This window comes from Phascolarctos cinereus, unplaced genomic scaffold (assembly GCF_003287225.1).
Source record: "Phascolarctos cinereus isolate Bilbo 61053 unplaced genomic scaffold, phaCin_HiC Scaffold_1;HRSCAF=81, whole genome shotgun sequence".
NCBI classification, from domain to species: domain Eukaryota; kingdom Metazoa; phylum Chordata; class Mammalia; order Diprotodontia; family Phascolarctidae; genus Phascolarctos; species Phascolarctos cinereus.
Window position 1 is genome coordinate 237,582,838 of NW_027555514.1, and position 24,314 is coordinate 237,607,151.

At 35.8% G+C, this 24,314-nt stretch overlaps 1 protein-coding gene across 3 annotated transcripts in view; it reads left to right on the forward strand.

Moving 5' to 3' along the window:
• TBC1D15 (TBC1 domain family member 15) overlaps positions 1 to 24,314 on the forward strand; it is a 78,351-nt gene that overhangs the window by 11,876 nt on the left and 42,161 nt on the right. For 2 of the 3 annotated variants that reach the window (XM_020968894.2, XM_020968895.2), the window contains exons 2-5: positions 5,925 to 6,023; positions 6,697 to 6,771; positions 9,435 to 9,573; positions 16,893 to 17,103. In XM_020968894.2, the coding sequence (XP_020824553.1) occupies positions 5,925 to 6,023; positions 6,697 to 6,771; positions 9,435 to 9,573; positions 16,893 to 17,103 (524 nt within the window). Of the gene's footprint in view, positions 1 to 5,924; positions 6,024 to 6,696; positions 6,772 to 8,990; positions 9,080 to 9,434; positions 9,574 to 16,892; positions 17,104 to 24,314 lie in introns of those variants that run through there. The other variant, XM_020968896.2, reaches the window with a different exon arrangement.

Below are 24,314 nucleotides of genomic sequence, written 5' to 3' on the forward strand. Positions count from 1 at the left end.
ATTTGAATGAACAGGAGCTGTTGATGTCACCTAGTGAGATAGTATAAAGCAAGCCTGCACAGCATCCGGTGCACAGGCTGCTCACAGGATTTTGGGTGGCTTGGTTGCCGCTGTTCATGCTCCTATTTGTCATGGGATGCTGCTGCAACCAACTATCATCAATCTGTCTCTAGTGTAACCTGTCTTTGGCCTGAAGAAGTTTGCAAGGTGTGCGGGTCTGGTATAGAGTGAAAAGAGGAGGGGGATCAGGACAGCTCTTTGGGGCATGACCTGGGTAAAGAGTTAGCAAATGAGATTAAGGAGGTGGGAAGAGAACCAGGAGAGATCGTGTTCCTGAAACCAAGAGAGGAAAGAGTACTCAGGAGGAGAAGGTAATCAGTAGGATCAAATGCGTGGGGTCCAGTAGACTTGAGAAAGATCGTTAGATTTGGCAATTAAGAGATCATTGGTAGGTTTGGGGAGGACAGCTTCAGTTGAGTAATGAGGTTGAAAGCCAGATTATGGAGGATTTTAGAAGATAGTGAGAGGAGAGGAAGTTGAGGCCGGCTTGACCAAATGTAAACAGCTTTCTCAAGGAATTTCTCAGGAAGAGGTGGAGAAATACAGAATGACAGCTAGCTGGAGATGTAGGATCAAGTGATTTTTTTAAAGGCATATAGGTGGCACAGTAGATAGAAGGCTGAATCTGGAGTCAGGAAGACCTGAGCTCAAATCCAGTCTCAGACACTTTGTGACCCTGGGCAAGTCATTTAAGCTTTGTCTGCCTCAATTTCTTCATCTGTAAAATAAGGACAATAGCACCTGCTCACCCAGCTTGTTGAGATTAAAGTGAATAAAAAAGGGCTTTGAAACCTTAAAGCACTATGTAATTGTGCTTATATAATAATCTCCTCCTCATCGTCATCATAATCATTGTTGTCTTAATCATCACGATAATTATTATTGTTATTAATTTTAGTCCATGTAAATTCCAAGGATCCTTATTCCAACTGCCACTCTCACAGAAGAGTCAAGTCCCAAGAGCTTGACCACGTCTCTGCCTCGGAGTTCTAGTGGTACCTTAGAGACTAAGAGGGGCTGAGTGCCTCATTGATTCCACTGACTGGAGCTTTTCTGCTGGTGTACTCCAAGATTATTGATTAAGAATTATTTAGTCACTGAGTCTTAAGTAGCTTTTAGAATATCTGTTAAGGTGGTACAGTAAGAATACTTGGTATGAAACATCTCCTCAAATGTCTAGTCCGTACTCTTCCCATGAGTACAAACAGAACCCAGAGAAAGTGGCCTCAAGCTTAGAGAACATATATGGCATAGGGGTAACTCATAGCCAGCTCCTGGTTGCTTGAAGTCCTTTTCTTCAATTTATAGGGTCCTCAAGAAGTTCATTTTAGGCCTTGTATGATTTTGTTGCTAGGTTCCTTGTAGAGCTTTTGAGTACAGTCTCTCCGTGCCTCCCAGTGCAGACACTTTTGCCAGTTCCTTTGGGGACACCATGGAGGACAAAGACAGCAATGGGAAGATGGGAAGTCTGACATTCCCTGGACCCTTTAAAGCTGGAGCATCTTCCGCTGCTCCAGGGGAAGGAGAACTGACCAAGGCTAAAATTGACATCTCCCCTCCACCGAGGTGGTTCTTCTTCAGGGATCTGATAGAAAACCACAGTCCAGTTTCTAAAAAAAAATCTCCTGTTCCAGCTAACTCATTGCTTTTATATAAGACCTTAAGGGTGTGATGAAATCCCACAGCCAGTTGAAAGAGACCTCTTGTCTGGTGTCATTTCACTTCATCAAATGGTTTTAAAAGACTTTTTGCATTTTGTGTAAGGTGAAGATTCTTAACCGTTTTTTGTGCCATGGATCCCTTTGGCAGTCTGGTGAAGACTATGTGCTCCTTCCTGCAATAATAATGTTTTAAAATGCATAAAATAAAACACATAGGATTACAGACAAACCAATTTTATTGAAATGCAGGTACCAAAATGTTAGTGTCATGGATCCCAGTTTAAGAACCCCAGATGTAATTAATCAAAGGTCTTTTGAGTGATTAATTTGAAAGTAGTTCTCACCTAGTTAAACTGTCAGGCTAAAGTGGAGTGGGATTGGGTGGTTTTGATTCCACCTTTATATGAGGATGGAGGAGACATGAGCATGTTTGTAGGGAGCAAGGAAGGAACCAGAGATGGAAGATAAGAGGGAGGATGATAGTGAGAGCAGTTTCTCCAGTTTGGAGGGGGTTGGATCAGGTGTGCTTGTAGGAGAATTGGCTTTGGCAAATGCTACCTTTTTATCTGAGACCAGAGTGAAGAAGATAGAACTCTCCTTGAATGGTTTTATAGTGGCTTCTAAAGCATAGGTCTGACCATGTAAACCCCACTCCCGCTTAATAAACTCCAGTTTATTGACAGTCCTTTGTTGTCTCCCAGATCAAATATAAACTTCTCTGCTTAAAATTTTAAGCTCTTTTTATTTTTTTAATCTTTTTAAATTTTAAGCTCTTCATAACTTCCCTTCCCTTCCCACATACAGTACAATCCAGTTACACTGTCCTACTTGGATACTCCATTTCATGCTTTCTACTGGCTGTACCCCATAGGTTACGCCATCACCTCTGTTGCTTGGTTTATCTGGCTTCTTTCAACATAGCTCATGGCCTTACTTCTACAGGAGGTCTTTCTTTGTCCTCCTAGCTGGTGATGCCTTCCTTCTACACTCATATTGCCTTTTGTCTACCCTCTTTATATCTTATATGTACCTAGTTATTTATATGTTGCCTTTAGATATTAGAATGTCAGCTCCATGAGGTCAGCAACTGTTTTTGCTTTTGTCTCCCCAGTGCTTATCACAGTATCTAATACCTAGCTCATTGACTAGCGACTCACCTTTTAAAAAAATTGCTGATATCTGGTTTTTATATCAACCAGGTTTAATTGTTTCTTTTTCCCTCCTCTTCCCTCTGAGATGTCTCTTAAAATGAATAATTTAAAAAAACCCATTGAAAAATCTGATGATATGTGCAGTATTCCAGATTTTGTAGATTCTGCCTCTGCCCAGGGGAGGGAGAAAGTGTCCTTTCTTACCTTTTCTTTGGGGCCTAGGTAATTTTATTATTTTCTAATATTCAGTTTCAATAGTTTTGTTGTTTCCTTAATTGTAAGATGAGACCATTTTTGGTCTAGATGGCCCTTCGGGTACTCCTCCAGTTCTAGATCCGTGTTCCAGAGGTTTCTGTTATGTATGAACACCCCCATCCTCTTTACATGGCTTTATTATATTTCATTCAAGCAAGTAGTTATTAAATGCCTTCAATATTCCAGGTACTATGCTAGGCCCAGGGGATACAAGTCCAAAGAATGAAATAATCCCTACTTGAAGTGACAAATTCTAAAGGGTGACAAGTACATAGATAAACATATAGCACATATAAAATACATGGGGGCAGCTAGGTGGTGCAGTGGGTAGAGAGCCAGGCCTGGGGTCAGGAAGACCTGAGTTCAAATTTGTCCTCAAACATTAGTGGTATGACCCTGGGGAAGTCACTTCACCCAGTTTGCCTCAGTTTCCTCATCTGTAAAATGAGCTGGAGAAGGAAATGGCAATTTGCTGTAGTATCTTTGCCAAGAAAACCCCAAATGGGGTCGTGAAGAATTGGACACGATTGAAATAACTGAAGAACAACATAAAATACATACGTATATGTGTGTTTACCTACACGTTACAAAACAGTTATAAATAGGGTACTTTGGGAGAAGGAGAGCCACCCTAGTACTCTAGCATTTGGGGGATCAGTAAAATACTTCTTGGTGCCTGAGCTGCATCTTAAAGGAAGAGAGGTACTCTATGAAGTGAAACTAAGGAAGAGAGTGCATTCCTGGTGTGGGGGAGGAAGACCAGTGAAAGATTGCAGATAGAGTGTAGTGAATGAGGAACAGACAGAAGACCCATTTAGCTGGATTTCAGAGCTTCATGGGGAAGACTATGTATGGTGAAGTTGGAAAGATAAATTGGGGCCAGGTTGAAACTTAGAGATTTAATGAACTCCTCTCAGAGGAGTACATCTTTTATCTGGCCTTTCAAAATTGCTATTCAGCTTTGGTATTTTCATTGTGAGTGCTATGAAAGCCCTTTATTTTATTTCTTCCTCTGTAGGATTATACTCTGTTTTGGAGGGCAGGTTATTCTTAATCATAAGCTTATTCCTTGTCTTTTGTAACATATTCCAGCATCTCTTGTTGTTTGTTGTAGAAGCTTCCAGGTCTTTTGTGATCCTGACTATGGTTATTTGGTTCTTGAATTGCTTCTTTCTGAATGCTTGGCTATGGCATTCCAGAGACTTTCCTTTTTTGGTTTCTTTCAGGAGTGATTGATGGATTCGTTCAATATTTCCTTTGCCTTTTGGTTTTAATAGATGTGGGCAGTTTTAAATTATGACTTTTTGAATGAAATAAAGTATCTTGGGTTTTGGGGGCGGGGAGGAGACATTGTTTTTCTTTCATCTAGTCTGATGATTCTTGAATTATTCTTCTTGACCTTTTTTCTAGGTCAGTTTTTTTTGATAGTAGATGTTTTACATTTTCAAAATTTTAACCTCCTGATTTTGTTATAAACTTCTTGCTCTCTCTTGGAGGCATTAGTTTCTCTTTGTTTATTCTAATTTTTTGAGGGAGTCTGGCTTACTACTTTGTGATTTAAACTGTTTAATCTTATAATTCTTTCCTTCAGATCTTTTATTTAGTTTTTTTATCTTTTGCTTCATTCTTCTAGATATTCATGTAGTCCTTATGGAAAATCCATTTTCCCCCCTTTGAGTCTTTGCTTGTAGTTGTTGTGAAAGTAATGTTTTAAAGTTGTTCAGTGTCTTCTATTTACTCGTATTTTCAACCTTAGTTTCCGAATTTGTGACAGGGATAGGCTTTGCTCCCTCTTATGCTTTTGGGTTGGGTGGTTGGCCTTGTTTGGTCTTTAAGATTCCTGCACTGACCTCTACCTCCCCAAGGTATACCTAGGTTATGAGCATTGGTGAATTTTAGGCCCTACTGGCTCTTTGAGGTTCAGAGCATAGAATCTTCTTAGGATATCATGCTAAAGACCTCTGAACCTTAGGATTCATGTGAAACCCCTGCCCTGCTTTGCTGCCTTTCCCCATCCCCATCCCTCTTCTTCTCCTGCCTTTGCTGTGGCTTCCAAGGTTTCCAAACATCATTTGGCTTTCTTATGGGAACTCTTAGCTTTTGCTTCTGCCTCTCACTACGAGTCCTGTTGGTTGCACATGTCTCTGGTCCTTCTCATATTATCCTGAGTGACTTCATTCTTGTTCTCCTGTGCTGGCATTGTTTTTTGGCTGCAAACTCTCTCTTTTTATTGCCCATGGGCTTTTAGTATTCTTTTTGTGAAATTCTGTCATGGATGAAATTATTTTTTGTAGTTTCTCATAGATTTTTCTTATCATTATTCAGCCTAGTGCTATTTTAAGATTTTTGTTGGAGTAAGTATATGAATGAGGCTGTTTGCCTCTATTCAGCCAGCCATCTTGACTGAAAATCCATAATTTTTATTTTGACATTATGACAGATCTCTGATCCCTCAGGTATAGGTACTTACTTTACCAGTGTAAGTCACAACCTAGCCCTCAAATGCCTTGATGTGTATGCAGATTTTATCATGTGTCTCCCAAACTATTTTATATCTTGAGATTTGTTACTCATGCAGTTTTAGTAAAAACCTGGTGGATGCTTGATTCAGCATTAATCAGAATTTTGTTACGGTTACTCTTTTAACATCCAGACTTTAAGGCAGTCTTTAAATATTAAACTTTGTAATGAGCATAACCTTCTATCTACCCAGATAATATAAGAATGCTTCTTATATGTTTATATTTGAAATATTGTGATTGATAAAAATAAATATTTTCCTTTTTAAAAATTACAGGTTATATATGAACAGGAGGGTGTATTTATTCATTCATCTTGTGGAAAGATCAACGATCAAGACAGTTTGATTTCAGGAATATTGCGTGTCCTAGAAAAGGTATAAATCTAGTACAAAAAATGCATTTCACAAAAATTTGTTATGGTTAGCCTCCATAAAAATATTGGAAAATTTTTGCCAAATGTCACAGATGAGACTGGAAAGTGAAGTTAGCTGATGTATATTATCCAAGTCCCAAAGCCCATTGGTATGGGACCCTCCTTACTGGTAGAGCTCAGTGCCCTATGCCTGCTTAAGAATAAATTATCCTTAGTATTCTCAGGCACCATAGTATCCCTGCAAATCTTGTGTTTGAATTTACAATGAATGTGGTCTTTGAAGTCAGATAGTTTGATAAGCTAGTAGAATAGTCAGACAATGAAAAGACTAACTTTTCCAAAGATTCAATTAGTGGCTTATGTTTATGTTTTAAAATTGGGACAGTGTATTCTGTTAAATCTGTTTTCAAACTGGTAAATTTAATTTAATTTTTTCAGTGAAAAAGGCAAAGTTTCTCCCAACAACTATTATTTAGCATAAAACTATACAATTTTTCATAAGTAAAGGTAAAATTAAATTCAAAGATTTTGTTTAAAACATTTCCTAAATGTAAGAATTTTTCTTTAGTGCTACTGGATGTTAAAATATTTGGCTAGAGCTGTTAATAAGTTATAATTCTATAAAGAAAGAACTATGTAACAAATATTAATCGTATGTACCTTATGTTTTGTAGGATGCTGATATAGTAGTGGACTGGAGGCCGTTGGATGATACATTAGATTCTTCTAGTATTCTTTATGCTGGAAAGGTATTTAAGAAAAATTGCATGAACATGTCTCATTTTATAAGAGAGAAAATGGATTCTTATTTTCTTATTATCTAGTTTGTTACATATTTATTTCTTATTTTCAGTTTCTTTTTAGATCTTTTGTATTCAGCCTGTAGTGTATTTGCCATCTTTTTCTATTCTTATTCATTAATTGTACACCTTTATATAATTTTTGTTAATGCTTTGTTCCTTTCCTTCCATTTTCAGTTCCACTATTCTTTATTTATATTTAACATTTTTCACTTCCTTGTTTTTCTTTACTTTTATTGTAGTTTTCTCTCTTCTTTCCCTTTTCCCTATGTCGTTGTTTCTCACTTATTCTTAACCTTCCCTTTCATTTTTTTTTAAATTGCTGCTTTCATTGTCATCAAAAATCATTAAATTTCCATGGGAGGACACTAATGGGTTTGAATCAGAACCTAGCACAGTGAAGGGATTCAGATATTTCTGTAAGTTAAAATTTTGCTTGTTTTCTGCATGTTATTTTTCTGTAGTATCTCTGAATGATGTTTGGTATTGTGCTTAGGACTATTCAGGTGGAGGATTTCATAGGCTCTATAAGAGAGTTTACAGTTGAAGTTAAATGAATAAAAGAATGAATAACAAAGCATTTATTGAGCACATACTATGTACCAGTGTGCCAAATATTATAATAAACACGGGGAATACAAGTAGGAAAAAGCAAGACAGTCCCTGCTCTCAGAGAATTCACACACTAATTGAGGGAAACAACACATAAAAGAAAGTTCAGCTGCAGGGCAGATGGACAGATCCAAAAGTTTTAAAAGTGCAGCAGGGGAGTAAAAGACAAGTCTCAGCGATTCTTAGGTTATAAACATATTGATGCATTCTATACATGATACAGGACAAACAACAGAATAAAAAGCTTGAGTAGATCTACTTGAGATAAGTTGAAATGGCAAGCTAGGAGACAACGAACAGAGAAAGTAAGGTAATTCAGGATACCCATGTCCAGAGTATTTGGAGCACAGTGTGAATGGCAGACTATAGGATGTTATTAATCTGTCATTGAGCTTTAAAAGGAGACTGAGAAACAGAAATAACAACTTTGAATGTAATGTGAAAGTAGATTGAAAAAGGTTGAGGCAAGAGATAGAGATTTCCTTGAAAATTTAAAAATAGTTCAACCGAGAGTTGAACGTGAATGTGTTGATACTGCATTGAAGAGGATCTGGCAACTTATTTGATGTACCTTGTTTAGGGACAAGAAAAACGCTGAAGAACAATGTGAGGTCAGAGTTTGGCTTAGGACAAAAGATGATCACATTTTACTGCAGTAAAAACATTGGGAAAATAGGTATTTCTTCACCATAATTTGAATTGGTGGAGTGTTGAATCTGAGATGTGTTATAGAAGTAGATCTGTAAGTTCCAGATTAATTTTAATAACTTATGTGTATAGGAATCTAATAGTTTTCAAGGCATTTTACATCAGGTAGGTAGTACATGTATTTCTTATCACTCTTTTACACATTAGGAAACTGAGGCGTAAGTTAAGTGACTTAACTTGAATCATGTGGCTAACAAGTGTCAGAATTGAGGACTCAGAGGCAGGTCTTCTAATTCAAAACCCAATGCTTCATGGCCTTGATTGAATTTGGGCTATTTCACATAGTAAAACAAGAAACAAAGAATGGAGACTTAGCTCTTGCTGTTAGAGGAATAAGTTTGTAAAAGAACCAGTGAAGAAGATGATGTTGTAGGAGTGGCCAGATTTGTGAGAGAAATTGGAGGAAGATTCTATTCTGAAATGCAGGTTATGATGAAGGATTATAATACTTAGAGCTGGAAATAATTGTAGAGATCAGCTATTCCACTCTCTTCATTTTGCAGTTGAGGAAACTGAGTCTTGTATAGTAAATGACTTACCCACAATCACCCAGGTATTATGTATCAGGGTCATAATTTGGATTTAGGTCCTCTGACTCCAGATTCAATCCTCTGGTTTGGCTCTTGGTTTGATAACATACTCCAGTCCTCACTATAAAGGGAAAGCTCATCATTTATAAGGGATTGTATTGTAAATGTTTGGTACTTGATTTTGTTGATTGAAAATGCATATACATGTATCATTTGATTTTGTGTCTAATGTCTTCAGGTGGGATACAGGACAGAATATTGGTCTGGGAGTCCCTGTGATTTTTGGATTGGTCGCTGGATCTTTTAGCCCTCTGTTTCATTCTAATTTCCAGACTTGAAAAACAAAGAAAACAAAATGAAGTCTTCATTTTTGACCTTTAAATTTCTAAGCTTCACAGAACTGTCATGTATGTATGTATGGAAAGAGGCATCATGGTATTGTAGAAAAATCTCTAGACTTGACTTAGAAGACCTGAATTTGATCCCACTTTGCCACTAACTAGTTACAACTTTGATGGTCACCTTCCCTCTCTGAACCTCAATTTCTTCATCTGTAAAACTGAGAAAAATATTTTGGACTTCTCACTTTGCTGGTTTGATTTCAAGATCAAATACAGTAAAACATGTGAAGGAGACTCTTTATAACCATAAAGCTCCATATGAATTTTAATAACAATAATTAGTATTAGTATTTCTTGTGTGTTAATAGGTTTTATGTTTTGAAATTAAACTCTGGCAAAAATATTTTCTAAATTATTTTAGGATTCCAGTTCAGTTGTGGAATGGACTCAGACCCCTAAAGAGAGAGTTCGTCGGGGATCGGAACATCTGACCAGTTATGAAGCAGAGTGGGACATGGTCAACACAGTTTCATTTAAAAAGAAACCACATACTAATGGAGGTATAAATGAATTCTTTCAAAACTTATTTCCAGAAACATATACTTAATACTCTTTATTTAGAAATTAAAAAGAATGAATATGTTCCCTAGGCAGAAGGATTAGGTGCTTTTATTAGATCCCCAACTAGGACTTAAAATCATCGAAATTCATCTATATCAGGTCTTAGAAGTGTATCGTAATTACAATACAAATTTTCATTTTTTAAGGTCTCATTTGTTTTACTTTTAAAAATCCATTAGAGTAAAACTATAATTATCCAGTAGCTTAGTTGCATTAATTAACATACTAAGGGGGAGATGGAAGATACTATTGCAGGAAAGAGAGAATTCTCTAAGTTTAGAGGTACATAATGTCTACATAATATATTGTAGTCTCACTGTATTTTTTGCTGTACCTCTCTATCTGCTATTATCTTTGTGAAATAAGTTTTCTTATAGACTAAAGAAAAGTAAAATAAAACTAGTAATCTAACATTTTTTGTCTTAGAATAAATTGTATGTCTGTTTGATGATTTGGCAAAGCATAGTTAAAATCTTTTATTCTAAAATTCTCAAAACCACAGATTCTCGGAATTAGAAGAGGCTCAGTGGTTGTCTAGGTCATTATATCTGAACCACCTCCTCCCCTCCCCCATTTATTTATTTATAAATTTTTTAATTGACATTTTGAGGTAGGATGACATAGAATGCTGGACTCAGAGTCAGCAAGAAGTGAGTGCAACTTTGCTTAACTTAGCCCTGTGACCCTGGGAAAGTCATTTAACCTTTTTTTGGCCTTAGTTTTCTTAGCTGTAAAATTGAAGGCATTGGCCTGGATGGTCTCTGATATCTCTTCTAGCTCTAAATTTATGATACTATGTCTTTATTTTTTTTTAATTTAACATTTTACCTTCATTTTTTAAACATTATCTTCCCTTGTAGCAATAAAAGATTGGGAGAGGGAGAGGTTGTGGAGAACAATTCAACAAAATTAACTAGAACATTAGTCACTAGTTTATGCTATGAAGAACTTTAGTTTTAATAGAATGAGTTGTGTTGTGTTTTCTTTTTAACTTAGGTTGTTCAGTCATTTCAGTTTTATCTGATTCTTTGTGACCCCATTTGGAGTTTTATTGGCAAAGATAATGGAGTGGTTTGTCTTTTCCTTCCCCAACGTATTTTACAGATGAGGAAACTGAGGTAAACAGGGTTGAGTGACTTGCCTAGGGTCACGCAACTAGTAAACATCTGAGGCTGGATTTTAATTTAGGTCTTCCTGATTCTAAGTTCCATGCCCTATCTGGGCCTTTAAAATATGAAGTGTTTTTTTCTTGTTAATATTATTTTTAAGGCAGTGGTTAAGATTTATGTGTTGGTTTTTTTTTTTGCCTGTTTCATTATTCAGATCATGAATAAGCTGACTAGATCCTAGCTGAGCCAGTCTTACTATATTTGTGCATATATATTTAGTAAATATTAAGAAATTAGTAGGATTGTTTTACATGGATTGTGGAATTGAATTTGTTAGTCATACTGCAGACAAAATTATTTCTGATGAAAATGGTTTTTGTAATTAAGCAAGAATTTGAAGCTCTTGTTTAGAGAAATCAGGAAGATTATCTGTGATTTTACAGTGCTTATATATAGTCTTTTACAGCATTCTGCCTCAAGTGCAGGAGGATACTATCACTAAAACCTTGGAATCCCTAGAAAAGAGAGCAGAATACGATTTTGGTATGTGATCTATGAGGTAATAAAGGCCCCTCTGGACCAGGTCATAGGAATTGATTATATGTATGAAATTAAGTAGTATTTTAAAGTGTTGACTTTTTGATAGATGTTATGAGAGACAAAAAACAAAGGCTGAGAGACTGTTTAAAATCAGGTAGCCATTATTATCATTATTCTGTATTTCTCAACTCAGGAAAAGAAGGAAACAGTTTGAAATAAATTTGAGATTAATACTATTAGGCTACAGTTTTTTATTAGATGTATAATTTAGGAAAATGCCATTAAAGGATTGCAGTGGGACATACAGTAGGAGGGACCTTTATTTTGTAATAATAAAAGTTGAGACCCTATATAAAAATAGCTAAGTGGTAGGTTGGGTCAGGGTTGATAACACAAAACATACTCTTTTTCACATGAAAAAAAATGTGTTATTGCTAAAAGTAAAGCTCTTTTTCCCCCTTTCACCTTAATTTTCTTGTTGATACAAAAAAACCTTTTATTTCCCATGTCAGTTCTTCAGAATGTCATAGACCTGGTGACATATTTAAGTACATTGTATATAATTACCAGTATTTCTCTACCTATTTCTGTAATAGCTGCAAAGGGAAAAGAAAAATAATTACTTTTTTCCAGGTTCTTTTCATAGAAAAACAAGAAAAATTATGATCTTGAGAGTACTGTCAGTTTCCTTTTTGTCCTTCCAGCTGTTGTTAGTATGTTAGGTTACAGATTTTTTTTTCTATTGACCTTGTGCTATGCTAATATTTAACTATTTCTCCTGTTTTCCTTTCCCTCCTAATTTAATGTAATGAAATGTAACAAGAAAGCATTTTTTCCTGTATTTATTACATCATCTGCCTTTTTTTCCATTAACTAGGGAAATAAGTCCGCTTATAATTATATTGCTCAAACATGAAGTAAGCTCTTCACATTTTCTGGTTACAAAACAATATATTTCCAATTAAGCCTTATTTCCTTAGTTTGAATGAATATCCTTTTGGAGATTTATGAGTTTAAAAGCATTATCCATTACTTTAGCTTCTTTTTGTTATTTTGACATCACTGACGTCTTTGAAGAGTGAATCTTGATAATTTAGATTTTCAGTTTTTGTTAACCCTTTCTTTCAGGTAGTTTCACACTTTCATTTACCAAGAGGTAGTGATATTAGCTTATTGGGAGAGGGTAGGTAGATTTCCTTTATTATGTCTTGTGTTCTATTATAAGTACTTTTCAAACAAAATTATGTGAAATTGTTACCTATGTATCTGCAACTTAGACTGTGGACTTGGAAATTAGGTTAGTTAAATCACTGTGATAAAGTCATAATTTGGTGACATGTTGGTCTTTCTGGAGGTTAGCATTGGCTGAACTCTCTCCAGGTTGATGGAAATTATGGAAATTTTACAGTGTGTCTACATTTGTGCATGAGAATATTTATGTATTTCATCTTGACTCTCCAGGAATTTTCTTATCTCAACTATAGAATCCATGGCACCTAGTATTTCTGATTTTTCTAGGATTGGTACCTATTGGGTCATTCAATTTGGCTGGCAAATTCAAGAACATATATTGAAGTTCCCACTGTGAGCACTGTGTTAGATACTGGGGGAGTTACAGAGTTTAGGTAAATTGTAGTTTCTAATCTCATTTTGTATACTGTTTAGTAGGGTGTTGTCACACATGCAGATAATTAAAATGGAAGCAGTGTGAAACAGTAAAAGGAGTAATAGCTCAAAAAACAAAGGATCTGTGTTGAAATTACACCTCTGAAATTTAACCTCTGTGGCTGGGCAAATTACTTAAACTGTGTGCACCTGAGTTTTCTTCTATGCAGAACAAGAGGGTTAGACTAGATGATCCTTAACATCTTGGAGCTTAACATCTATGATATATGCTAAGTGCGAAGTTACTTACTATATGAAGTCTAACAGAGGAGAGCACTACCAAGAGGAGAAAACAAGGAAGGCTTTATGGAAGACATGTCATGTAAGTTGAGCTTAGAGGATACAGATAAGGGAATCATTATAGATAAAAAGAAACACGTGAACAAAGGCACAGAAATAGGTTGAGTGAAGGGCATATTTGGGAAAACAGAATAGTCCCAGTTTGGTTGGTGCTTAACGATTGCTTGTTGATTGATTGGAGGACAGTAATATTGAATGAGACTGCAAAATTAGGTTGGTACCAGTTTGTGAAGAGCTGTGAAAGTCAGTCAAAAGATTTAAACCTTGGTAGCTAGGTACTAAGGAGCTTAAGAGGATTTTTGAGCATAAAAATGACATGACTGGATATATTCATAAAGAAAGATTATTCTGGCCTTGGTATAAAGGCTCTGTTGGAGTAGAGAGTAAGTAAAAGCTGTAGCCCTAGGTTGGTAGTTATGGGGCCCTGTGTTAGGGTGATTGAATAAATAGGGAGGTATGGACAAATAGAAAAGTGTTGCAGAGATGAAATTGATAGGATTTGGCATCTAGTTGGATTTGAGAGGCTAAAATATAACACCTGAGTTTTGAACATGAACAGTTGTCACTGACAGAAAAAGAACAGTGAATATAAACAGAAAATGCTTGGTTTTGGACAGTTCAAATTTGAGGTGCTGGTGGCACAACTAGGTAGAAAACACCTGTAGGAAGTTGGGATATTTATGTCTGGAGATCAGAAGAGGAATCAAGACTGCAAATTTGAATTTGGGTCTTAGCAGTTGAAGCAATGAGAATGAATTGGATTGCCCAGGGAGAGTGTGTAGAGAGAAAAGGGAAAAGGGGGTCAAGGACAGAAATTTGAACCACACTCCTGTTAAGGAACTGAGAATAAAATGAGATTCTCAAAGCAGATAGAAAGAGTAGTTAGAGAGGTCAGAGAAACCACGTAAGGAGGAGGTGTCTAGAAACAAAGAATGGTTGGTCAACAGTGTCAAGATATTGGGGAGCAAGAAGACTAAAAATAGTCTCTGATAAGGAGGTTATTGGGTTTTTTTCAGGACAGTTGTTGAGAATGGAAGTCAAATAATGGACTGAAAAGAGTGGATCATGAGAAAATGTAGATATCAGGTTTAGGTGGGTTATTCAGTAAGTTTAGCAATAAAATGGAGGTGATTGATGGAAAAACAGCTGGATGGGCTACAGGGGCCAAGGGAAGGATTCTGTAAATTGGAGAGACCCAAGTGTGTTGGTTGGCAGATGGGAATGCAGCTGTGGAGAGGGAGTGTGAAGACTTGTGAGTTGGAAGGAATGACTGTTGGAACAAAGTTCTGGAGGATATGTAACAAATAGTGTAAAGGGTGCAGAGGGATTAGCTTTAGGACTAGGGTTAGTAGAGAAACAGATATAAGTTAAAACAAGTACAAGCCAAAGGCTTCCTGTGCTTCATTGTGAAATGGAGGTGATACCCAGGGTCCTGCAAAGCATTGTCAGGGGTAAGCAAATTCTGGCAGGTCATTTTCACTCTTACCATGAATAATTAATAAAAAGAAGACATATTCAAATAAGATGGATATCAATTTTAGAGTCTAGACCAAGAAACAATAGCCTTAAAACAGGTACCGTTTGGTTTTTGAACATTTTTCTTTTTAATCAGTGTTTTATTTATTGATATAATTTATTGAAATTATTGAAATAATAAATTTACTTATATGAAATAATATGAGGTTATTTTTTAGTTGTGTCATTTGTTAAGAGTAAGGACAAGGCTTTCCTTCATCACCTGGTACATTGTGTGGGTACTTCCTAAGGGCTCAATGGAGTGCTTGTTTTGGTGTGGGGGGATGTTTATAAACTAAGCAACTATTAGGAAATTCTTCTCTCAGGTCACATTTATGCATCTGTTTCATCTGTTTTGGATTGAGGTCTTGATTTGTTGTTTCACATATTAGTAGGAGATATTTTTGAATGTTAAATACTTTTTATGTTAGTTGCACATTTCTCATTTCCTAGGCAGAACCCAGTATTACTTTGACAGTGGGAAACTGTCAGAACATTCTTTAATTTACAAACTGTTGATAATTTTATTGTGAAAGTTAGTAATTTGGTAACTTTTTTCATATCACTGTAATGTTATGAAAATTTTGGGAGGGAATGAATAAATGAATGAAAAAGCATTTAATAAGCCCTGCTGTTTGTGAAGGCATAGGACCGATTACTGGCAGAGAAGTCTTTCTCCCCAGCACTCCTGTCCACTCACTTAGGTGCCATAGATCTGAAAGAGCATTTGCTGCCAGGTCTTTACCCCCAGCTTTCCTTCCAGTGCTTTCCTCTTTCCCCTCTATACTGACACCCTTCTTTTCTACCTTTTGATTATGGCTACTCATACCACTTTGATGAGCAGGAAGCAACCAACTCATTTAGAAATTCTTTTACAATAGAAGCCTTACCATCTGCCCTGCCACTTGCATCTTAAGACCTCCAGGTCTCCTTTACACACAGGCCTTCACACATTAAACATGCCTGGCATTAAATGTGTCTGACCTTTGATTCACCCTAAGGACACCTGGACCATGCCAATCTCTTTGCTGCTGAACCTTTAGGACTTCAGAGCCTTTCCATAGGCCCTGCAGCTGAACTTTCTTTTATGTTACCTCCACCAACATATGTGAATACCAATATGTGAGCTCCTTAAGAGCAGGGACTGTCTTGCCTTTCTTTTCGTATCGCTAGCATTTAGCACAGTGCTTGACTCATAGTAAAGACTCTCTAGTCTCCATATTTTTTTTATCCATATTTCTTTTTTTATCCATATTTCTCAAAATGTTCATAAAATCAGTGATCTAAAAAAATATAACAAGTTATTATCTTTCACAGTAGAATCAAAATTTAGAATGTAAATAAATACATTTCCTAGTACTTCTGTGTTGATAAATATTTAAAGCTGTGTATATAATCATGTATATACATATATGTATTGCAATTTTTGTCCTATTCAAGTGTTTCTCAGTTCTTTCCATTGAGTAATACACATGTACATGTGAGGTAAGGGAGTAGTGTCATGTTTTATCATAGAATAATTATTTTAGAGTTGTGAAGGTTTTTATGATCAAACTCTTTTCCAGATAAGGATACTGAGGCCAGAGAGGTTGTGACTTTCCCAAAGTCATATAGTTAATTAATGGTGGAGCATGTACTAGAACCCAGACCCAGGTTCTGTCATTTGTCTGCCTATACTGTTTATCACTCTTCTGTGTATATATATCTATATTCTGTGTGTGTGTGTGTGTGTGTGTGTGTCTAATTCATACTAACCGTTATTATTCAGTGTGGTTACTGTCAAGGAATGAAGGCATTTTAATTCCACATGAGGACTTAATGATTTACCAATGTACCAGCAACAGATATGCAAATATTATGGATGATTTTGTAGAATGTGAAGAGGAGGGGAAGTAATTTGAAACAGGGAAGAATACATTTTTGAATGTTTTAGTCCTGGAGCAATCATTATGAAAATTGATGTGAGAGTGAATATCTTGCACTATTCACTACAGGTGGGAAAGCATAGTTGTTCTTGTTATAATCCAAAAAGATGCAGAAAATTTTTATTAGGTAGTCATGAGGTGGTTGATTAATACCTTTTTTAAAAAGGTGAACAAAATATTATGGCATGATTTTTTGTTTTTAAGATGCTCCAAGTCATACGAATGGGAAAAGCAAATGGTCATTCCTGTTCAGTTTGACAGACCTGAAGTCAATCAAGCAAAACAAAGAGGGTATGGGCTGGTCTTATTTGGTATTCTGTCTAAAGGATGACGTCGTTCTCCCTGCTCTTCATTTTCATCATGGAGATAGCAAACTACTGATTGAATCTCTTGAAAAATATGTGGTATTGTGTGAGTAAGTATTACATTATTTTATCTCTTTTCAAATCGGGCTCTTGTAATAGTTATAGGCTGAAGTATGCTTGGTTTTTATTATCTGAAGTCTGTGTTGCCTAAACACTGCTGTATTCTTTTCCCCCATGACCTTGATGTTAGTCATTAATCATATCTTCAGTATGTTAAGTTTGTATTTTTGTGCTTATAAACTTAATGGTGTTAAATTAAAACATCTTAAAACAATATGTTTACTATGACTAAACTGCAGTGCCGTAGCTTATTGAATTTGCTATTATTTATTATACCTTTTTTATTAAACATAAAATCTTAAACTGTTTTTACAAGTGGAATAGAGTACCAAAGTTTCCAATGTGAGAAATAACCTATTAATCCTTACAGTAGAACCTTGTCTAATAGGACTATATAGGTCTAGAAATAATTTAGATAATGTATTAGTATCCTGGGCTGTGTATGGCATCTTCCTCTAACATTCTTTACCTTCAGAGTCTGAGATAACTTCTGTCATAGCCACTGACTGCCCATTATTGTTAGTGGCAAAGATGTGGTCAATACTTCTTTTTTTTTTGCCATCCTATATGTTGTTTTTATTTTTTTTAAATTTCATTAATTTATTTTGATTTATCAACAATCACTTCCATATGCTTCTGAGTTGAAAATTTTTCTCCCCCTTTCTCCCCCCCCCAAGATGGGGCACAATCTGATGTAGGCTTTGCATTTACATACCCATTAAACATATTTTCACATTAGTGAAGTTGTAAATAAAAATTAAAACCAATAGGAGGAACTATCAGAAAGATGAAACAAAACTCAACAGAAGGTAAAAATAAGTGAGAGTGATTCGACTTCCATAGTTCTTTCTTTGGATTGTGGACAGCATTTTCCATCCCTAGGCCTCAGGAGACATCTTAGGTCCTTGTAATGCTGAGAAGGGTTCAGTTTAACAATCTTAGTCATTGCATAACGTGGCTGTTATTGTGTACAAAGTCCTCTTGGTTCTGCTCACTTTACTCAGCATCAGACCATATAAGTCTTTCCAGGTTTTTCTGAAGTTAGCCTGTTCATCATTTCTTATAGCACAATAGTATTCCATTACATTCATGTACCACAACTTGCTCAGCCATTCCCCAGCTGATGGGCATCCTCTCAATTTCCATTTCTTTGCCACCACAAAAAGAGCTGCTATGAATATTTTTGTACATGTGGGTCCTTTTCCCATTTGTTTGATCTCTTTGGGATATAGCCCTAGAAGTGCTATTGCTGGATCAAAGGGCATGCACATTTTTGTAGCCCTTTGGGCATAGTTCCAAATTGTTCTCCAAAATGGTTGGATCATTTCACAACTCCACTAACAATGCATTAGTGTTCCAATTTTCCCACATCTTCTCCAACATTTATCATTTTCCTGTTTTGTCATGTTGGCCAATCTGATAGGTGTGATGTGGTACCTCAGAATTATTTTGATTTGCATTTCTCTAATCAATAACGATTTGGAGCATTTTTTTCATATGACTATAGATGGCTTTAATTTCTTCATCTGAGAACTGTCTGTTCATATCCTTTGACCATTTATCAATTGGGGAATGGCTTGTGTTCTTATAAATTTGTCTTAGTTCTCTATATATAATTTTAGAAATGAGGCCTTTATCATAGAGACTGGTTGTAAAAAATTCTTTCCCAGTTTTCTACCTTCCTCCCATCTTAGTTGCATTGGCTTTGTTTGTGCAAAAACTTTTCAATTTAATGTAATCAGAATTATCCATTTTGCTTTTCATAATGTTCTCCATCTCCTATTTGGTCATGAATTCTTCTGTTCTCCATAGATCTGATAGGTAAACTATTCCTTGTTCTCCCAGTTTACTTATGGTATCAGCCTTTATATCTAAGTCATGAACCCATTTTGACTTTATTTTGGTATATGGTGTGAAATTTGGGTCTATGCCTAGTTTCTGCCATACCCTTTTCCAGTTTTCCCAGCAGTTTTTGTCAAAGAGTGGGTTCTTATCCCAGAAGCTGGGGTCTTTGGGTTTATCAAATAATAGATTACTATAGTCATTGACTATTGCATCTTGCATATATTTCACTGATCCACCACCCTATTTCTTAGCCAGTGTGGTCTGTACTTCTGAGTTAGAATTCATGAATGAGGTGAGGCTTGAGGTTGGAACCAGATTGGGCAAGGGAAGGAATCTAGAGAGGCAAGAAGTACTGGTATAATTTATCTAGTCTAGAACCTGGGAATTAATAATTGATATATAGTATTGTGATTTTCAAACATTATTTCATTTGGTCCTTAAAATAATGCTGTAGTATGGCTAGAGCAGTTATTATATTAATTTTATAAACAAAGAAACCGAGGTTTAGACAGATTTGATGACTCTCACTAAAGCTAGCAAATTGTAGAGGTGGGATTCAAACCCAGATGTTTTGTGACTCCCGTCTAGTATCTTTTCTACTATACTCTTCTGTTCCTTGGCAGCAAGAACTCTTTATCATTAATTTAAGACATAAAATGATTAGGGTGAACAGGAGATTTAATATTAGGTAGCACTGAATTGGATAAATATGGGAAACCTAATAAGGAAAAATTGTATACTGGTACTAAAGCAATGTTATTGACCAATTTATATCTTTAGTTTCTTCAGTTTGGCAGAAGTAGAAGAGGAGTAGTAGAGAAAGAACCATTTTAGGAGCCAGGAAGACCTGAGTTAAGTTCAGTTTAATACCTCATAGCTATCTGACCTTGGACAAGTCACTTAACCTCTTAGTGCCCTTAGCAACTCTTAACTTTAAGTTGAGCAGGTACCAACCTGCCCTGGTAAGAGTTTTGTCATAGGTGTCTTTTCTATACCAGAAAAACTCTGTGCCTGGTCTTAAAAGCACTGGAGGCAATGTGTGCGAAGTGGCTAGAGATCTGTCCTTGGAGACAGGAAAGTTGGGACCAGCTCAGCCCTTGACACAAATAATAGTGATGTGACCATAGGCCAGATTGCTGTTTTAAGATAGAAAGCTACAAGGGATGTGTAGATTTGGTTCGGAGGAGAGAGTCTACATTGGGAATGTCTTGCATGTATAAAATCACAAATCTAAGTCCTTACCACACCTCTGCCTGCCTTCTCCTGCCATCCCTCCCCCCAAAAAAAGCACAGAATGCTTTCAGAGAGAGGTAGCATCTCATAATGGGTGTGTTGTTAGACGCGAAATTAGGAAGACTTGCATTCATTCCTTTCTCCAACACTTATTAGTTGTGTGACCACAAGCAGATCATGTAACTTCTGTGGGTCACAGTTTCTGAATTTATAACAACCTGGAATACAGCTTTGATAATGATAATATGTAAAACATTTTGTAAGCTAAATGCTGCACAAATATCGTGTTCATTTTCAGTCATATCTGACTCTTTGTGACTCTTTTTGGGGTTTTCTTGGCAAAGTTACTGAAGTGGTTTGCCATTTCTTTTTCCAGCTCGTTTGACAGATGAGGAAACTGAGGCAAGCAAGGTTAAATGACTTGCTTAGATTTGAACTCAGGTCTTCTTGACTCCAGGCCTGGCACTCTTATCCACTGTACCTCTTAGCTGTCTCCATAAATATTAGCATAAATAATTAGCCATTACTGTTAATGGGTAATATTTATATATTGCTCCCCCTTTATGTCATTGGTGGGAAGAGGTACCAAAATAACTAAAATTGCTTTCTAGTGTTTAGAATCATACCTTATGAGAGAGAAGTAGCTATTTTAATAATTCAGATTTTAAAAAATAATATATATATATATATATATATATGTGTATGTACACACATATTATATACACATATGCAATCTTGATGGCTAGTGGTATTATAATACATTTCTAAAATTTTTTGATGTGTTATATAGTTGGAAAGGGAATTGGTCCTTGAACTTGCTTTTTTGAAAAGGCCCTTGGTTTTATCCTTTTTGCTTCCTTCTAATGAAGGTGGAGTGAAATATGTACCTGGATAACCTTGGGGAGGGTAACGTGAACTCTTTTCTGCAAACTTTAATTAGCAGATCAGAGAAAGTCTGAAATAGCCATCTCCCAGGTAGCTTTTTTGCCCTCCAGAAAATTATGTTATTATCAGTTATGTACTTTGTTTTGTCAGCACCATTCAGAATATTATCTATAATTTATATTTCACTGAAAAAAAATTAACATAGGCACTTCCTCAGCAACTTGTGCCAACCCTTATGTGCTACTTATCTTGAATTTATTCATGGGGTATGAAGGAGCAGTTTGATAATTTGTGCTAGGATATTGTGGGGATAACTTGTTCCAAAATTTGTAACTTCTTCATGAAAAGATGAACCTTCTCTAGACATAGCACTAGGCCATACTTTTTTCCAAATTCTTCTTTGTATTTTACTTTGAGGGGCAGCTAGGTGGCACAGTGGATAGAGTACCAGCTCTGAAGTCAGGAGGACCTGAGTTCAAATCTGGCTTCAGACCAAACACTTGACACTTAACTAGCTGTGTGACCCTGGGCAAGTCACTTAACCCCAATTGCCTAAAAATAAAAAAAAAAACTAGTCCTAATGTATTTTACTTTGAACAGAATTCTGAGTACAAGCAACGTACTGTTAATGATGGGCTTAAAAATTATGTATGGTATTTGTACCACATACTAACTTTATCTTGAAATTCTTCTCTAAAATTCTTTCCTACTAGAATTATTGACCAAATTAATATGCAGCATTGATAAGTTATGAAAAGAAAATGATAAATACTATGAGAAATCAAACTCTTCAGAATAAGCTCTGTAATTGTCCATCTATTATTTAATGTCTGTTGTATTTTAACATGATACATTGATACCTTTGGGGCCACTGAGATCTAAGTAGGTTTACCTTTTCCACACAGGAGAGCTGTACAAAGGTTTGATGTGCCTTTGACCTGACGATAGTTTAGCCTTAGGAGCTACTGAGATATGTCTTGTATGACTAACCAACTTCCCAAACTGGTGTGCTTCTTTTTTTTTAAATTGTCAGGTGTGTCTATTGCTTACTGCTGCATCTAATTGCTATCATTTTATTTCTTTTTAAATTACAAAATTTCGGAGTTGAAAGAGACTTCAGTGGCCATTTAGTTAAAAAGCAGCTATAAAAACAAAAGGGCATTCAGCTGTTGCTTGTAGATCTCTAATGAGGAGAAACCCACTACTTTCCAAAGTAGCCCATTACACTTTTGGGTAGCTCTCACTACTCAAAGAAGTTTTTGTTTTCTTATATCAGTCGTGAATTCACTTCTTTACAGTGTCTACCTGTTGCTCCTTGTTGTGCTGTCTAGCCCCATTCATGCTCCCCAAAGTTAAGTATCCCCAGGCCCTTGAAATGATTGTCCTGTGTCATGAGCTTGAAGCTTTTAACTATCCTCTTGGTTCTCTGTTCAGCTTATCAGTGAATTGAACACAGATGGGGAGTGACTATGGAAAAGTGTAGCAGGCCTCTTACCTCCTTGTTTCTGGTTGCTATATTTCTATTAATGCAGCTTCAGATGATCTTGTTAACTCAAATTGTGTTTCTAGGTCACAAAACCCTCCAGTTTTCTTTTTTCTTTTTTTCCCTCCAGAAAACTGCTATCTGGCCATATTTCTTCCACCTGTGAAACTGACTTCTTTTTGAACCCGTGTATAGGTAGATCTTTCCTGCTGCTTGATAGACTGACTAAATCACAATTACTCAATTGTAATTTTTGTATTTTAGGATTTTGTTGACTCTTTGTTGCTGGATGCTCAGGGGAATACTGCTTTGCTGCCAAAGAGGGTTTTTTCCTTTTCTTTTCTCTTCCTACTTCTGGGTATGATCCATCATACCCAGTGCTTACTTACCCATTAAGTGCTTACTCTGTGTCTGACACTGTACTAAGTACTGGGGGTAAAAAGAAAAGTCAAGTCTCTTGGGTAGAGAAATACTACTGTATTTGTTGCTTCTCCATTCTAACGTTTAAAGCCTCATGACTTTTTTTTTAGTTTGAACTTTTGAGAAGTAATTGAATTTAAAAACATTCTTGATGAAGATGGAATAAATATTGAATGATTTTGTTACTGAAAATGCTATGTTTAAATGTTACTGTTTTCCTTTTTCTTTTGTTGCCTCTTAAATGTTTACATTTTGAGTAACTGACCTGTAAAGTTCTATCAATAAGTCCCCACATTACACATCAACCAAATAGGTGTCCAGAGAAAATGTAGCAATATCTTTAGGGTATTTTGTTTACATGACTAAGTGACTTAACTTTTGTTCCTTCTGCTGCTTTTAGCAAAATCAAAGGCTTTGAAACTGCCCTTACCTAGGAAGTATGAGAACTGTACATTCTCTGGCTCTGAGCAAGATCCTAGTTTGGATTTCATATCCCCTAGCATTACTGTTGCATCCTGTCATGTTAGAATTGAAAAGAGATAACTATTATTAAAGTTCTTATCTCAGACATTTATAACAAAGTAGATACTATAGGTAGCAGTGAAACAAATTAAATATTTGTTTTAAAGACCTAAAAGTTGTGGCTTTATTTCAGTCAGCTTCTTGAGTTAAAAAGTTTAGAGGTTGGAAAAAAATAAAATTTTTTATTAATTTAGGCATTAAAAATGCTTCGTTATTCAGCTGTCAATATTCTTAATGACATATTATGTGGTCTAGTTATAAGAGAAATTTGTACAAAGAATTGCAACCAGAACTTGAGCAAGTATTAAAAACTGTATGTTTAACATTGTTATATGTATGTATATAAATTTATTTGTAATTGGGAATAAAGGAGTAGAATCACAGAATTCGAGAGTTACAAAGTCCCTCTAGACTAACCCATAATTGTAACTAGAACCCTAATAGCAGTGTTTTTTAGTGTGATGAATATCACCTTTTGTATTTAACTGATTTTTTTTCCATGTACTTGCATGACGAGAATAGCCAGACAGTCTTGCTGATGTTATTTATATATAATTTATAATAGCACAGGGTATAAACTTTTAAAAGGTTAATTGAAAAAACTGGGGATAAGGATAGTGGTTAGACCTGTGATTTCATTGTGTAGGCAACTTCCAGGTTTCATTTCTTTTAAGGACATAAAAATTCTGTCTCTTGAAGTTGTAAAACTAGCTATAGTTGACTATTACATATTTGTTTTTAAGAATTTTATTTTTTAATCAACATACATTTGTTTTCACTCCCTCCCACTTCCTTCTCCCCATTGGGGGAAAA